The following is a 17,668-nucleotide window of genomic DNA, read 5'->3' as shown; positions in this document are numbered from 1 at the left end:
AGGGGGTAGGGATGTAATAAAGTTGCACCATTGCTTCTGCTGCCACGCTGGATGATTGAATTTAACCCGCAACCTCGAGAATTACAAGGCCAGTGCGCTGACCGTAACACAACGGCAACATCATTGTGCAAATTAGTATCACGAGGATGGAGATAGCTGTAATGGATGGAACATTTGGACCATGCCGAGTTGAACGGCGTGGTCCAGGGGTGCCGTGGTGGAGGGATGTTAGCTGCCTCGCCTGGTATACAGGAGGTCAGGGGTTCGATCCCGACCCTAATGCCTATTTGGGGTTCACATGTTCTCCCCGTGGTCACGTGGATTTTTGTCCAGGTCCTCCGGTTGTTCCCTCCACATTTAGAATCAACATGCGTTTAGAGTATTTGGCTGCAATACATTTCCACGTGATAAGCCACTTCAATGGGCTATCATTTGTGGACAGGTCGCTTCTGAAAAAAAGAGCTATATACAACTGAGTAGGCCTTACCTGGTAAAAATAAGAACAGCTTTTAAAATAATTTGAACATGACATACAATACCTGCTGGTTGGTGGTGACCGTGTAGGCATTGTCATTCTGCGTGTTCTTGAGTCCAACGTTGGCGCCGTGCCTCACGAGGAGGCACGTGATCTCGAGCAGGCCCCGGCCACTCGCCACGTGCACGGCTGCATTGCCGCCGTACGTCTGCTGGTTCACATTCGCACCATTCTGCAACAAGGCAGCAAAACCGCAGCGTTAACACGCAGGATTTCATAGACACGACTGTGATTCACAAGAGATGTTTGGGTTTCGCCACGTAATGATCTGACCAAATAATGCGTTGTGAAACCCTCCGCCAACCCGACAACAGCTCAGCAAATTAGATTGCCACGTCGACGACAGACATTTAATGCGCCGATTATATATTGCTTCAGCTCACCGGCAAGTTGAAGAGCAAGACTCACAGAAAAATGTTGGTATGAGATACGTGACGTTTCATTTGGAAGTACCCCAAACATCATCAGGGAAAAACGTATCCAGGCCTCAAGATGAGAACTCAGGAACTGAGCTTAACAATTTCACCTGACCAGGCTTCCTGAAATAGAATCCATGCCATTTCAGGGCACAACCAATCAGATGCGAAGCATATGTTAAGGTAATGAGTACATATTTACTAATTTTATGCAAATGTATCACTGCCAATGATTAACATTCCATGCATCTGTCGTGGATCGTGAATGCCGTGTGCTACGTATCACCCCCACGTGCTGAAAATCCGATGTTTCAGCGCCACGTGCTGGGAGCAAAACGTTGGACATCATGGCAAACAAAATGACGGACAAACCGTAAGCACATTGGAGAGACTTGACATGAGCAAGCCATCACGGAAGCTTGGCGAGGTGACAATACAAAGGAATCGAAAGCATAAGATACCTTGATTAGAAGTTCTACAATCTCTTTGTTGTCATTTTCCACTGCGTAGATTAAAGCAGAGGCTCCGTTTTTCCAATCCTATGAAACAGTATAACAAGGAGGAAAAACCACACATGTGCATTGATTATGTATCGCTATCCAACGTGTAAATAAGGATTATTTGTTAATGTGCGCGACCTGCTGTGACATACAGATCATAAGCATTGACACTGATGAATAAAAGTTGGCAAAAATGAGAAAGTTTGAAAAAGGGATGGCGACAATTTGAGGCCTTCATCCAGCAGTGGAGTGATCACTGCAGACGATTATAAACATCATCTTCCGAGGCACACGAGATGACGTCACAATATTTGCGCTCCTCTTGATACGACACACGGTGACATCACGAGGCGCACGCATGGAACGTGACATCATATGTAGCCTTGGCCGAAAAGGCTTTTCTTTTTGGCGCTGGTTTATTTATAGCTTTTAGACAACCCTCTGACCAATTTATGTCTTAAGATCTGCTTTTATGTTTAGCTTGTTGTCCTTCCCCCACGCCTCCGATTAGCACGATTGGCTACGTACGGTGCGAAAGAAGTTCAACATACGTACACACAATTTGGTCGGTTTTTAACAGGGTAAGTCCATAACAGCGACACCACTTCATACTTTATACTCTAAAATCCCCTTTGCTGGGACTTATAATAAGCAACACTGTCATTCGGGCAAGCATGTTTATTTTGCAGTCGCTTACTAAGGCGTCGACATTGACTTGATTCTCAAGCAGACGGGACACAGCACTGACGCAACTTCCCTTCACTGCCACGTGCAGTGGAGTCATCCCTGTACACGCAAACAGCACGACATTGTCATAATTCTAAGAAAAAGATCAAAGTACGTGCTTTGTTTCACTCTTTCAACGATTTCAACATATTCCCTTGACGTAATAATGTGTTAATCTATCCGCCTATTGGCTTTTCAGACCAATATTATTGAGCAGCATAATATTGGTCTGGAAAGCCAATATCCTGAAAAGCTGATGAGCTAAATACTGTTGTATATGAGGAGACAGAATGGAATTTCACTTGTGTATATATGCTTTAAAACAAACATAAAAATAGTATTAAAAATAAGAACAGGTTTTACCATTTCTGGCAATAAAACAGGAGGTTCATCTTCTTGGTTCTTTCGGTAAAGTCACGTAGAAGGGAAGTAATAAAATAATAAAAATAAAACATAATAAAATAAAATAATTCTCACGACGTTTCGGCTAGAACGCAAGCAGCCGTCTTCAGGTGAAGAATGAGACACTACCAAGCTAGGAGCTTATATATAAGCTGGGTTGGAGGTGGAAGAGCGCCTTAACAAAAAGAATGTGCATATGAAGAGGAATTTAGCATATTCATGGGAAATGCGTAGGAGGTGGGTGGGGGGGTTTCATAGTCATATTATGCCCATGCATTATGCAGGATCAACAGCACCAAGGGGGGGGGTGCAGGGAGTAGCATTAACAAAGGAAAGGAATGTTAATAGTATGTAGCTGCAGTTACTAAACAACCACGTAGAAAACTAAAGTATAAACTACATAAAAAACTAAAGTATAAACTGCATAGCACCATCAGTATACTTACTATACTCTACAATAAGCTGAGTTACTAACAGCAAGTAATACATTACAATTCTACGTCGTAAAAATTATATAATATGCTTCCATCTAAACTTTATTCTCTTACATCACACGAGCATACACCGTACTATATACTGCCATATATAAACCCAACATTAAATTATATACTGTATTGATGAGGGAATTCTTCTGGGATGGATGGTGGTGGGAATCCGGTTTTAGGTAAGCATCCGAATGGGTGGCTTTCCTGTAGACAGAGTGGCTCATTGAACCATCAGGTCTCCTTTTGATTAGGACATCCAAAAAGGGTAGCTTGCCATCTTTTTCGACTTCCATAGAGCCCAATGCATCTCCGACCAGGAACACATTGCCAGTGAACTCAAACACGTACGCCAAGCTCTTAAGGCTAATGGTTACTCCGACTACACAATCCGCAAAGCCATCACTCCAACCATCAAGAAGGATCCTGTTGAGGAGCCTTTCAAGACCATCACCTTACCCTACATTGCTGGGGTCACAAAAAAGATCTCCAAAATCCTGATTAAACACAAGATCCAGGTCCGATTCAACACAGTACATAAAATCCGTGATCTGGTACCGTCTGTAAAAGATGTGGTTCCAGACATACAGTACCCTGGCGTCTACAAACTAAGTTGCCTCTGTGGTAGCAGTTACATTGGGGAAACCAAACGACATGTCTCGGACCGCATCCGTGAACATAAAGCAGACCTGAAACACGGTAGGACAAACACCTCAGCTGTGGCAGATCACTGTTACAACTCAGTGGGCTCACATGACATTGACTTCTCCAAGACAGAGGCTCTCTGCAAGCCATCTGGCTACCATGAGAGATTCGTTCATGAGGCGATCCACATATACAAACACAGAGACAATTTTAACCGAGAAGATGGATTCTGGCTTAGCAATCATTGGAAGGACGTAATAAACCATTTCGGATCTTAACTGATTGTGTTCACGTTTACGGTGACTTTCAGACCGCGTTCCACTCACTGGCATTGTATTCTCCGCAGGGAATGGATTCTTTGCTCCGCTGCAAGTTTTCCCCCCACGACTCACCCATTGACACGACGGCCAATGGTACAGCGTATAATAACAAATAGTATAACATTTATATGCTTAATACAATGTACAAAGTAATATATAGTATCGTAATTGTATAGTAAACGTATAGCAGTGTGATACACATTAGGGTGAGTAGAATAATACATAGTGTTATATTAAAATGTATAAGGTATAGGGTGGTTTATAGCAATACAGTATATAATTTAATGTTGGCTTTATATATGGCAGTATATAGTACGGTGTATGCTCGTGTGATGTAAGAGAATAACATTTAGATGGAAGCATATTATATAATTTTTACGACGTAGAATTGTAATGTATTACTTGCTGTTAGTAACTCAGCTTATTGTAGAGTATAGTAAGTATACTGATGGTGCTATGCAGTTTATACTTTAGTTTTTTATGTAGTTTATACTTTAGTTTTCTACGTGGTTGTTTAGTAACTGCAGCTACATACTATTAACATTCCTTTCCTTTGTTAATGCTACTCCCTGCACCCCCCCTTGGTGCTGTTGATCCTGCATAATGCATGGGCATAATATGACTATGAAACCCCCCCACCCACCTCCTACGCATTTCCCATGAATATGCTAAATTCCTCTTCATATGCACATTCTTTTTGTTAAGGCGCTCTTCCACCTCCAACCCAGCTTATATATAAGCTCCTAGCTTGGTAGTGTCTCATTCTTCACCTGAAGACGGCTGCTTGCATTGTAGCCGAAACGTCGTGAGAATTATTTTATTTTATTATGTTTTATTTTGATTATTGTATTACTTCCCTTCTACGTGACTTTACCGAAAGAACCAAGAAGATGAATCCCTGCAGTCACGAAAGCTTTAAATCGAAAAATAAAACAGGAGGTGTTAAGATGTTCAAACACCAAATAGAAACCTCTTGCAAGGCATCAAGTCCGCATTAACCACACGTACTTGTGGTGAACATGCAAACAAACATGCTCTGATAATATTTGCATTGTCTTTGAAACTGGCCTACACCAGAGACAGCCTTCTTCATGGCCTCGTCTCACCAGTGTCAGACCACAGAACAGCAAAAGGCGAACAATACAAAGACAATGCGTGATTTAGAGCATTTATAGCTGTGGTTGAGCAGCATTGCAGTGCCGACCAAGAGGCAGCCCGAGGTGAGATGGAGAGACAAGGACACAGCACATGAGATTGAGCCTGGAGGTCTCTCTTGAGTTATCACCGGGTCAAGCAACGTCAACTCGACACTTAACACGGCTCACAGGGCAAAGTGGAGGACAGGAAAGCAGCACGGCCAGTCTTGGTGGCGAGATGTTAACTCCCTCGCCTGGTATGCAAGAGGTCGTGGGTTTGATCCTGACCCTGATGCCTCTTTATTTGGAGTTTGCATGTTCTCCCTATGGTTGCATGGATTTTTCTCTGGGTCCTCCGGTTTTTCCCCCCACATTTATAAACATGCGCTTAAGAGTATTTGGCTGCTATGATTTTTCCACGTGATAAGAAACTTCGTTGAGCTATCATTTGTGGTCAAGTCGCTTCTGAAAAAGAGCTACACAGCTCAGTGGGCCTTACCTGGGGAAATAAAAAATTGTTTAGTTTTCGTTTCATATAAACGAGATAAACATGAAAAATGTAAAACGTAAAGTTTATTCTTTAACAAGGCAATAACTCAACAAACAAAGATGGCTCTCATTTGCCAGGTTGACATGGGTCACCAATATGACAAAAGTAATAAAGTGCAATTGAGCACAACGATGAAGTAAATAGAAATCAGAGCAAATTCAATCAAAATAGACACGAGAGCAAACGCAACCATGTGGGCATAAGATGTTGAAACCTGTGGACAAGCATAACCAATATTAGATTTATTATTTGGTTCTTTCGGTTAAGTCACGTCTAAAGATAAAATAATAAATTAAATTAAATAATAGAATACGACGTTTCGATTGCAACACAAGCAATCATCATCAGGTATAATGAAATAGCGACATAAAATCTAACCAGAAAACTATAGACAGACATATTAGCAGACATATATCACCAAGATACATAGCGGGAGCAACACAGGTAACAGAGAGGGGTGATCGCCTCTGTGGGGTGGCCTTAAATAGACAGAGGGGGGGCAGAGGCAGAGAAAAGGAAGGGGGGTTAGAGAAAAAATTAGCATATCAATGAGTGGTCAACAGACGTGGTGCTGCACGGCAAGTAAGCCTGAAAATCAGGAGGACACACTAAAATTAAATAACCTAGTAAAATATCGAAATGTAATGTAATACAACACAGAGGGTCGGTCAACACACAACGCATAGCCTGGTTGATTACGTATTTCAAAGATTGCTAAGTTAGAATTTAAGTGTGAACATTCTAAAGAGGACACAGGCAGAGAAAACAAGTCGCCAGAGAGAGAAAAAAAAGATAAGCTTAAAACTTCCCTGTCGAATTCTATTATTTAATTTAATTTATTATTTTATCTTTAGACGTGACTTAACCGAAAGAACCAAATAATAATTCCTGCAGTCACGAAAGTTCTAAAATTAAGATTGAACCACTTCTACGGGGAAGTTTTAAGCTTATCTTTTTTCTCTCTCTCTGGCGACTTGTTTTCTCTGCCTGTGTCCTCTTTAGAATGTTCACACTTAAATTCTAACTTAGCAATCTTTGAAATACGTAATCAACCAGGCTATGCGTTAATTGTGTGTTGACCGACCCTCTGTGTTGTATTACATTACATTTCGATATTTTACTAGGTTATTTAATTTTAGTGTGTCCTCCTGAATTTCAGGCTTACTTGCCGTGCAGCACCACGTCTGTTGACCACTCATTGATATGCTAATTTTTTATCTAACCCCCCTTCCTTCTCTCTGCCTCTGCCCCCCCCCTCTGTCTATTTAAGGCCACCCCACATAGATGATCACCCCTCTCTGTTACCTGTGTTGCTCCCGCTATGTATCTTGGTGATATCTGTCTGCTAATGTCTGTCTATAGTTTTCTGGTTAGATTTTATGTCGCTATTTCATTATACCTGATGATGATTGCTTGTGTTGCAATCGAAACGTCGTATTCTATTATTTAATTTAATTTATTATTTCATCTTTAGACGTGACTTAACCGAAAGAACCAAATAATAATTCCTGCAGTCACGAAAGTTCTAAAATTAAGATTGAACCACTTCTACGGGGAAGTTTTAAGCTTATCTTTTTTCTCTCTCTCTGGCGACTTGTTTTCTCTGCCTGTGTCCTCTTTAGAATGTTCACACTTAAATTCTAACTTCGCAATCTTTGAAATACGTAATCAACCAGGCTATGCGTTAATTGTGTGTTGACCGACCCTCTGTGTTGTATTACATTACATTTCGATATTTTACTAGGTTATTTAATTTTAGTGTGTCCTCCTGATTTTCAGGCTTACTTTCCATGCAGCACCACGTCTGTTGACCACTCATTGATATGCTAATTTTTTCTCTAACCCCCCTTCCTTCTCTCTGCCTCCGCCCCCCCCTCTGTCTATTTAAGGCCACCCCACAGAGACGATCACCCCTCTCTGTTACCTGTGTTGCTCCCGCTATGTATCTTGGTGATATCTGTCTGCTAATATGTCTGTCTATAGTTTTCTGGTTAGATTTTATGTCGCTATTTCATTATACCTGATGATGATTGCTTGTGTTGCAATCGAAACGTCGTATTCTATTATTTAATCTAATTTATTATTTTATCTTTAAACGTGACTTAACCGAAAGAACCAAATAATAATTCCTGCAGTCACGAAAGTTCTAAAATTAAGATTGAACCACTTCTACGGGGAAGTTTTAAGCTTATCTTTTTTCTCTCTCTCTGGCGACTTGTTTTCTCTGCCTGTGTCCTCTTTAGAATGTTCACACTTAAATTCTAACTTAGCAATCTTGTGAAATACGTAATCAACCAGGCTATGCGTTAATTGTGTGTTGACCGACCCTCTGTGTTGTATTACATTACATTTCGATATTTTACTAGGTTATTTAATTTTAGTGTGTCCTCCTGATTTTCAGGCTTACTTGCCATGCAGCACCACGTCTGTTGACCACTCATTGATATGCTAATTTTTTCTCTAACCCCCCTTCCTTCTCTCTGCCTCCGCCCCCCCCTCTGTCTATTTAAGGCCACCCCACAGAGACGATCACCCCTCTCTGTTACCTGTGTTGCTCCCGCTATGTATCTTGGTAATATCTGTCTGCTAATATGTCTGTCTATAGTTTTCTGGTTAGATTTTATGTCGCTATTTCATTATACCTGATGATGATTGCTTGTGTTGCAATCGAAACGTCGTATTCTATTATTTAATCTAATTTATTATTTTATCTTTAGACGTGACTTAACCGAAAGAACCAAATAATAATTCCTGCAGTCACGAAAGTTCTAAAATTAAGATTGAATATTAGATTTAATACACTTGCAGTAATAAAATATGGCTTCGACAAATTACTCCTCATAACTATTCATCGTAAAATGTATTTACAGGAAACCATCAAAACGAACGTGGGGTGACACCTGCATTGGAATGTAAGCAGACAGGGATATGTGAATGTCGACTACGGGAGGAAACCGGCCAGGCGCCGCGGACACACCGGCAAAGTCGTGGCTGTTGAGGAGCGCTCGGCAGGCTGGCTGGGCGAGCAGCAGGGCAAGCACGTCGGTCTGGCCGGCGCTGCACGCCAGGTGCACAGCATTCATGCCATGACGGTCCAGGGCAGCGGGGGAAGCTCCTCCACTCAGCAGCACGGCCACGAGCGCCTCCTGCCCCGTGATGATGGCCAGGTGCAGCGGCGACTGCGCACACGGTGCCGAGCCGCCGCGTCTATGTTACGCGCACGGGCGGCTGTGGGCCGACGTGACCCCGCAATTGCTCGCTTGCACCACCGCTGGTGGGTGGGCTTTCAAATCAGAACGTTTCTTTATCCTGGAGAAATCCGATGAGCAATGGAGCTCTTTTTCACAGTTGTCCAGTAAGGGGCTGGGTCAGAAAGTTATATCAACAACACAAAAAAATGATGGGAGCGCAAAGTATAGGAAAGGTAAGTAAATCACTAAAACTAATTTAAAAACATACGTAAAGTATACCTGATCAAATTGCATGAGTACATAAAATCCCAAGCTTGAGCAAGGCTTCTACCAGACTGAGCTCTGAAGAGCCCCTCTGGAAGGTATTTGGCCAACGCTTCAAGATGTCTTGGAAGCCGTGAGAATACACACACTTTAACCCCACCACAGGCGACTTTCCGATTGACTGTGACATAAACATTTATATTGCTGGGTGGACAGAGGCGGGAGGCATTCAAGAAACCCGCACCATTGTTTCAAGTGCCTAACTGGGAGATGGAACCAGTGGCTTCACCGGGAGATGGAACCAGTGGCCTCACCGGGAGATGGAACCGGTGGCCTCTGGATTGTGTACCAACTACTCCACCATGGCAGAGTCCCAACAAGTATGACTAACACACACAGAGTCAGAGTGCTTTTATTTACATGTCTGTAAGTGTGGGAGAAATCAAGAGTAATTATTAACATAATCATTGGCAGCATGAGGCCCCTTGACTATGTGGGTATTCATCTTCTTGGTTCTTTCGGTAAAGTCACGTAGAAGGGAAGTAATAAAATAATAAAAATAAAACATAATATAACAATTCTCACGACGTTTCGGCCACAACGCAAGCAGCCGTCATCAGGTGAAAACCAGGTCTGTCGAGGCGACAGCGTCTGAAATTCAGACGCTGTTTGCAGAGGGGCTCTTCAGACGCTGTCGCCTCGACAGACCTGGTTTTCACCTGAGGACGGCTGCTTGCGTTGTGGCCGAAACGTCGTGAAAATTGTTATATTATGTTTTATTTTTAATATTTTATTACTTCCCTTCTACGTGACTTTACCGAAAGAACCAAGAAGATGAATCCCTGCAGTCACGAAAGCTATGTGGGTATTGTTAGTGTCTCGGGGGATTGAGGGGTAACCCTTCCTTTGAACCTCGGGGAACCTTCCACTGCAACTGATAAAACATCTCTTACATTTTGCACGAGTTCATAAAGGTATGCTGCGACGGTGCAATGGTGAGCAATCCCAGACTTACAATCCAGAGGCCACACCAGTTCCATCCCCAGCATGGCGGTTCAAGCAATCGGGAAAGTTTCATAAATCCCCCCTCAACCCTCCTCCCCTCCCCCCACTGCCTATGTCCACCCAGCAGTAAAAATGTTCATGCGACAGTTGGTAAAGTATGGGTACTCCCCTCTTTTCCAATAAGGCTTACCAGCATGGAAGAGTAGGCCAAATACTGAACTGTCTGGAGGGGCTCTCTCGATCTCCCTCTAGTCGAGGCCCTTCCACCAGCAGTGGTGTGCGCAGGCAATTGCAGGTTTGCACTTTTACCTTTCATACAAATACAATCCTGCAGTTTATACCAAAAGGAACTTAATTTTAAATGTTGCGTATACAGTATTCGCAACAAATTTAAGCCATCGAAGCACAGTCAAGTTAAGGAATTAATTAATCAAATCAATCTTTAGTTTACGTTCCAATATCGCTCTCAATAAAGTGGGCATCGGTGCACATGACAGTAGAACGGGAGCAGCACAGGGGGTCATAGAGCACACAGGAATGAACGGGAGCTGATATCCACGTGTTTACGTGTGCAGAGGGCGACTTGTTGGGCTGCTTCACTCCCAACCGCACGGCGCGACAAAAAGAGAGCAGTAGCAGCACAGCACAGCTGCCCACTTCCAATTCTATGGCGAGCGAAGAGCAGTACTGTTTTTGATGATGCTGGTTGTAATAACTGGTCAAAAGTCGTACTCGAATTGTAAATGTTGTGGGTTTACTCTTCAACACACCAATTTTCTGAACAAGTAACGAATTGGCATGTTTTGTTTACATGATAACCCTTACTAATTGTCTGTGTCGGGTGGTGGCTGGTTTAATGACACATTTATATTTACGCGATCTAACCAAAAAACCTATATTATGGCCACAAGTACTGTCCGCTTGGTTGGCTACCAGTAGGAATGTGTTGCGGATCTACGTCTGTAGGTCTTGATATTTCCGTGTCTGCACGTATGTGTTGGGATACGACACGCAAAGACAAAAAAAAGGATCCCCCTTGAACAAACCGTTGGGGCAAGTGATGTTAGCGAGCACCTATTAAGGCCAGCACGGCACACGAGGGGGTCGGTAGCCAGCACCACTCCTGGCCGCCTGTCTACCCAGTGCCGATTTTTACACATCACACCAGGTAATCATTTGAGGCTGAGTCGACCTAGGGGAGGCCCAGGACCGATTCATAAAATCGTCACTAGTATTGGCTGCAAGTAGGAATCAAACTCGGGTTACCGTGTTCGTAGCGCAGCGTGCTAACCGTTGCACTACCGCTCCCCATATAATATATATACAGATGCATCGGCACAGACATACATGACACACGGAAATATAAAGATAAAGACCCCCTATGTAGCCTACACAGGCAGTTGGGGCAAGCACTGATAGCGAGCACCTACGGTGGCCATGGCAACAACAATAACAACCACCATTCGCCACTAAGTGGCGGTGACGTCACCACGACGCTTGTGTCAGGCTGTGCATCTTGAGGCCACGTAAAGTATCCAACGCCCGCTGGCAGGAGGTCACGGGGCAGACCCAGATGCCACAGGTCGACTGAAACGACCGGCTGATGCACCACCTTTGTCCCTTACTGTGCCAACTTGCTGTGCTTTAGCCACCCGGCGCTCCGCTCGTTGTTGTGAGCGTCGCTCCTCTGCCCTCCATTGTTGTTGGAGCGTGACTGCTTCAAACTGCCCAGTAGCGTCCTTCACGAGCCTCCTCCACAGAGGCCGATCTTGACACCGCTGGTACCAGTCATCGGCTTAAGCTCCACATCCTCCTGTACCACATCACTCCATCTCCTCTCTAGTCCGTGCCGCGCCCGTTTTGCCTCCTCGATCCGGCTGAACAAAAGCTGTTTAGGCATGCAGTGGCTGGGCATGTGGGCTACATGGCCCAGCCAACGCAGCCTTGCCTGCTGGAGGAGCTCACCGATGGTATTTTGCCCCGATCTTTCAAGGATTTGTGAGCTCCTCACACAATCCAACCTGGTTAAACCCAGGATGGATTGCAGGCAGGCCAGCCTAAATGTTTATAACCGGCGAAGATGTTCCATTAGGGGGGTCCACGTTTCGCAAGCGTAGAGAAGGGAGGGAATGACCATGGCCAAGAAGACCTGAAGCTTTGTGCAGAGCGACAGACTAGGTAGCTTCCACACAGCGTTACGCAACCGATGAAAAGATGAGGCCGCTCAACTGATTTGGAGTGAGACCTCTGCTATTAAACTGGAGCCGGTCATGAGCACACTGTCCAGCTATGGGAAACTCTCCACTCTCTCCACAACTACCCTCGATAAGCCTCCCATTGTATCTGTCCCAGATGGAAATTCTTCCGGTATAGCTATTGAAGGCTTCACGAACTACCTGGTTGAAATAGATGTTAAATAATGTGGGAGCCAGAGGACATCCCTGTAGCACCCCAAGGAGTACAGGAAATGGTTCTGACTCCCAGCCGCATAGTTTTACCCAGGCCCGCTCACCATCATGAAGGTCCTTAATGATCCTGAGCGGAGGGTCAGGGACTCCGAAAGCACGAAGAACTACCAAGAGCCCAGGCCTACTGATGGTATCATAGGGCTTGACCAGGTCAATAAAGCAGAGATGTAGGTATTGTTGGAATTCCCTACACCTCTGCTTTAGCAGACGGACAGAAAATATGGCATCTATGCAGGAATGCCCTTTCCTGAAACCACATTTGGGCTCCGCAAGCCTCTCCTCAGCGTGCCTAGCAAGGCGATGTTGAACAATCCTTGCCAGAACCTTTCCCGGCACACTGAGGAGTGAGATGCCCCTGTAGATATTACTCTGTGCGGTCCCCCTTCTTAAAGAGGGGGACCACCAGGGCATCCTTCCAGTCCTGTGGAACCCATCCAGTGGTCCAGACTGTTGTTATGATGTCAAGTAGGGCAGTCTGTGCACAAACACCACCCTCCCTCAACATTTCACTTGGGAGATCATCTCTGCCCGGTGCCTTTTCTAGTCTCAGACTCTGGATCGCCTTCAGTACTTCCTCAACAGATGGCACCTCAGCCAGCCACTCACAGGGGGTGACTTCTTCCAATATTTGAGGCACCGCAGCCTCGGCAGGATCATCCCCACTTTGTCCCATGTTGTTATCCAGGCTGAGGGATGTCCCCTCCCCCAGGACCTCACAGAAATGCTCAGCAAATCTGCAAACCTGTTCCCGGGGGTCGGAGATTGGATCACTGTTCTTTCCCCTAATGATGGTAATAGGTGTGGCGCTGCAGGTTACTTTTTTAATGAAATTAAAGAGCAATTTATGATCGTGGGCCATTGAGGCAGACTCCATCTCCTCAGCAACCCGCGACCACCACCCATCCTTGCAGCGCCTCACAGCTCTCTGAACCTCCGAGTGAAGGCTGCGGTAAGTCTCCTCATTCTCCGATGTGGGATGCTGTAGCCGATGAGAGTGGGCCTGTCGTTTTTTCTCAGCCAGCTTGAAGACCTCCTCTGTCAGCCAGGGTATCTGGGGAGATCTGGACCGTGTACCCAAAGCAGCCATTGCAGCTGCATGAGCCACAGTCCTAAACCCCGCCCATTTCCTCTCGACATCAGGAGGAGTGAGGGACGATGCCAACCCCAGCCGCAGGCGATGTTTAAATTCTCGCTTGCAACTTTCATCAGCTAGCTGGGACCATGCCATTAGGGGTTTAAATGGGGTCCTGGGTGTACACCCACCACTGGAGTGGAAGAATGGCAGGCACATCTTACAGATGACCAGTCGATGGTCAGTGGGCAGATCAGCTCCACGGTAGGTCCTGGTATCAAGGACGTGGGCCCGCATCTGCTGTTCCGTCACTATGTAGTCCAGCAGATGTTCTTGCTTGGACCCGGCATGCATCCATGATGTTGTGTGGATGCGCCAATGCCGGAACAGCGTGTTGGTAATTACAAGCCCATGGGCTGCACAAAAATCTAGCAGCCTCCTGCCGTTGTTATTGAGTTGATCTGGCCCATGCCTTCCAATCACTCCAGGCCAGATGCCAGCATCATGACTAACTCGAGCATTGAAGTCACCCAACAAGATGACTCTATCCCGAGGGGCCACTTTAGCTAGCACCTGTGACAGGAGGTCATAGAAGGCATCTGACTCATTGGCCTTGCCTGCATCCCTCTACGGATGTTCATCTTCAGTGGGGGCATAAGTAACCACGACCACCACTCCTCGTCTCTGGTTGATGGGAAGGCGAGCCCTAAGTAGCCTGGAGCTTACAGCTTCCCACACCTCACCGCCACGCTCCCAAACCCCCTTCATTCTTTTGTTCAGAAGAAGAGCCACTCCCTGTTGTTTGGCAGTCTCCGAGTAGAGGACTGTCCATCCGTTATGGTGGCAGGAGCCAGAGCCGGTCCACCGGACCTCCTGAATACCATAGAGATCCAGGCGGTACCGGTCCAGCTCCCAGTGAGTGTTCAAACATTTCACGTAGCCACACATAGTTTTTTTTATTGTTTCAGGAGGACCCCCGAGGGTAAAGATTCAGTCTCCTGGCTCCGCCAAATGTTGTTTGGCCAGGAGACATCAGACGCCTGACCCCCCGGGGCCTCCGGTACAAGCTTATTAATAAAAAATTATGTCGTGGTTTAGCGGTAATTAATTGAAGGTGGAGGGGTTTCCAGCCCCTGGCACCCATCCAGAGCCCCCTTTTGGCCGCTGTGGTGGTCACAAATGCCATGAGGGGAAAGGCCAATCGAAATTGGCCCTCCCCCCACAGCACTGCCCACGGAGGAGGTAGGGGGTTGTTTTGCCACGGCACACATACAGGGACGTACAATTTATGCACAACTCTTACAACACTAACTCGCTCTTCGGGGAAAGTCCCCACCTACTATGGAGAATAAAAATAACATCCTATCACATTCACAAAATAAACCGTATGCAAAGCAAGATTACAAGCGTTTCCGCAGTGACAATATCGTACAGTATTTGGCCAAGGACCAATTCAGATATCACTCGCTGATAACTTGGAATCGAACTCAGGTTGCCGGGTTTGTAGTGCAGTGCGCAAACCATGGGAGTTCTTTACACCGGTGTAATTGTCCTCACTTGGTGGAGGCGGTGGTGGCAGTGGTGGTGATGGTGGCAGCGGCACGGCTCACCTGGTGTAAGTGGTTGTAGACATCCAGGCTGATCCGGCCCATGTGGAAGAGCTGCACGATCTTGTTAACCATTTGCACATTCTGCTGCACCACAGCGATGTGTAGCGCCCTGTCAACAAAGTCCTCCAGGAGTCACGTTTGGTACAAGGGATACGGTGGACGAAGAATATATCGTCTTCCACGCGAGATTAATAATCACAAATAAACTAATAAAAATACTCCCAAAATTGAAACAGCCGTACTCTGCTGACACCACAGCAGACCAACAAATCGGCAGAGTGTTTGTGTCTTATGCCCTCAAAATCAAGCATGAATACGTTCACTCGCTTCCATCAGAGGATGTAGGGTACAAAGCTGGCAGTCCGCCACCCTGCCAAATGTATTTAGCGAAGGCTTTGACGCGTGGACTTTCACACAGGTAGAGCAGCAGATACACAAGGGAGAGAAATAAATAAATACGTAAATGGCCCTGGTTAATGCATCTGCAGTATGAACCACTGCGGGTGCATTAACCGGAAAAAAATATACGCGATCTCTGCAAAAAGTAAACCAAAGAAGCATAATCATTGTGTGCAAGCATCACGGCCATAACAATTGGAAAATTACTCTGCAAATTACTGCAATTGGAAAACGCAGGGCAATATTGTCCTCCTACTGCTAAAAACTTAGCAGGGCCCTACTGAAAGGGAGACTCTACAATGCTCACCTAGGTAAACAAGGGTCATTCATAATAATACATCAGAGATCGTGAGCAGGGGAGCATTAATGCTCTAACTACTCTTCAGCTCCAGCTTCATGCCAGAGCAGAAATACATGAAAAAAGCCACAACGATGCCCACGCATCAGATACAGTACAGTGCAAATATAAAGTCACGATAACGTTGGAGAAATATTTAACAAATACGGGTAACACCGGTTCACGAAGGTCAGTTCGCGTGCAGGCGCTGCGTGGATTGCTGCAGATGTTTCACTTGTCGGTACCACCTGAGGTGGCGTATCGTCAGTGGTTCCTATTCCACGTGTGAATGATGTGATCACTAAGGGCACCGCGGCGTCGAGATGTTAACTACCTCGCCTGGTGTACAGGCAGTCGTGGGTTTAATCCCGATCCCGACCCTAACCCTTGCTGTATATTTGAAGTTTGCGGTGTCTCTCTCCCTGTCGTATGGATTTATTTTCCGCGTCCTCCAGTTTTCCCCTCCACATGTAGAATCAACATGCATTTCGAGTATTTGGCTGCTATAAATGTCCACATGATGATAAGCCACTTCGTTGAGCTATCATTTGTGGCCAGGTCGCTTCTGAAAAAGAGCTATTACAGTTCAGTGGACCTTACCTGTTAAAATAAAAATATAGTTTTTATAGTTTTCATTTATTTATAAAAAGTTAAATAATGCACTGCTATTGGCAATATAAATACATCGGTACGACTAAAGTCTTGCTTTGTTAGGCGATACAAATTCCTGGCGCGATTGATTAAAAAGCGTGGAAGTGATTGTATGCACTGTTTGCAAAAGTACATACAGTCACGCGGGGAGTGCATAAGTGCACTAATCCAAAACGGCTTTGATGTCGTTGCCTTATTTGTGGTGAAGGCTGGAAAGTCCCCGACAACTGAAAGAGGAAGTTCTCATTGCTCCGTGATGGCAGCTGGCCCGAGACTCCAATAGGGGGTGCACGCAGGGGACTTTCCCCTACAGTGTCACTTGTCCCAGCCACAATGAACGAACCAGCAGTGGAGGAGACCCTGAGAATATCGCCTGGGAGGGGTGCGGTGTTGCGTTCTTGGGAAGTGCCGCGAAAACCAAAACCGCGATATTCAATACTTAAATCGAACCTAAATAATGGGGATGGGTACTGGACACGGCAAACCAAAAACAGACGCATCGCAATTGAAATAAGTACTGTACTGTATGCCACAAAAACGAAACTAATTGTAATGAACATGTAAACACCCGATACAAGAAACATTCCTGCACGATAGATTGTAGTATAAATACTGAATACTGCACTTATATACAGGATGTGTGTGTGTCCGCGAGTGAGGCGCGGTAGCGAAACGACCGGTTCGCGCACTGCGCTACGAACCCGGCGACCCCAGTTCGATTCCCACCCACGCCCGCCACCAGTGATAGCGATTATCTGGATTGGTGCTGGTCCTCCCCTAGGTCGACTCGGCCTCAGATGAGTACCTGGTGCGGTGTTTAAAAAAACATCGCCACTGTGGAGACAAAGGCGGCCAGGGGTGGTGCTGGCCACCCACCCTATCGTGTGCCCTGCCTTTCTTCATAGGCGCTCGGCTAACAGCACTTGCCCCAACAGCCTCTTAAGGCTACACGGGGGATC

At 45.6% G+C, this 17,668-nt stretch overlaps 1 protein-coding gene across 8 annotated transcripts in view; it reads right to left on the bottom strand.

Annotated features, from left to right (window-relative positions):
- Window positions 1–17,668, bottom strand: part of LOC144728674 (uncharacterized) — a 28,585-nt gene that overhangs the window by 2,302 nt on the left and 8,615 nt on the right. For 3 of the 8 annotated variants that reach the window (XM_078608262.1, XM_078608264.1, XM_078608263.1), the window contains 5 exons: window positions 15,323–15,431; window positions 8,690–8,891; window positions 2,149–2,237; window positions 1,413–1,490; window positions 540–707 (listed from right to left, as the gene is read on the bottom strand). In XM_078608262.1, the coding sequence (XP_078464388.1) occupies window positions 540–707; window positions 1,413–1,490; window positions 2,149–2,237; window positions 8,690–8,891; window positions 15,323–15,431 (646 nt within the window). Of the gene's footprint in view, window positions 1–539; window positions 1,491–2,148; window positions 2,238–5,351; window positions 6,078–8,689; window positions 8,892–15,322; window positions 15,432–17,668 lie in introns of those variants that run through there. The other 5 variants (XR_013587552.1, XR_013587551.1, XM_078608267.1 and 2 more) reach the window with 5 other exon arrangements.

Source organism: Lampetra planeri, chromosome 29, assembly GCF_965212315.1.
Source record: "Lampetra planeri chromosome 29, kcLamPlan1.2.h2, whole genome shotgun sequence".
NCBI classification, from domain to species: domain Eukaryota; kingdom Metazoa; phylum Chordata; class Hyperoartia; order Petromyzontiformes; family Petromyzontidae; genus Lampetra; species Lampetra planeri.
The sequence above is the reverse complement of the archived record's forward strand: the minus strand, read 5'-3'. Positions and strand labels throughout refer to the sequence as shown.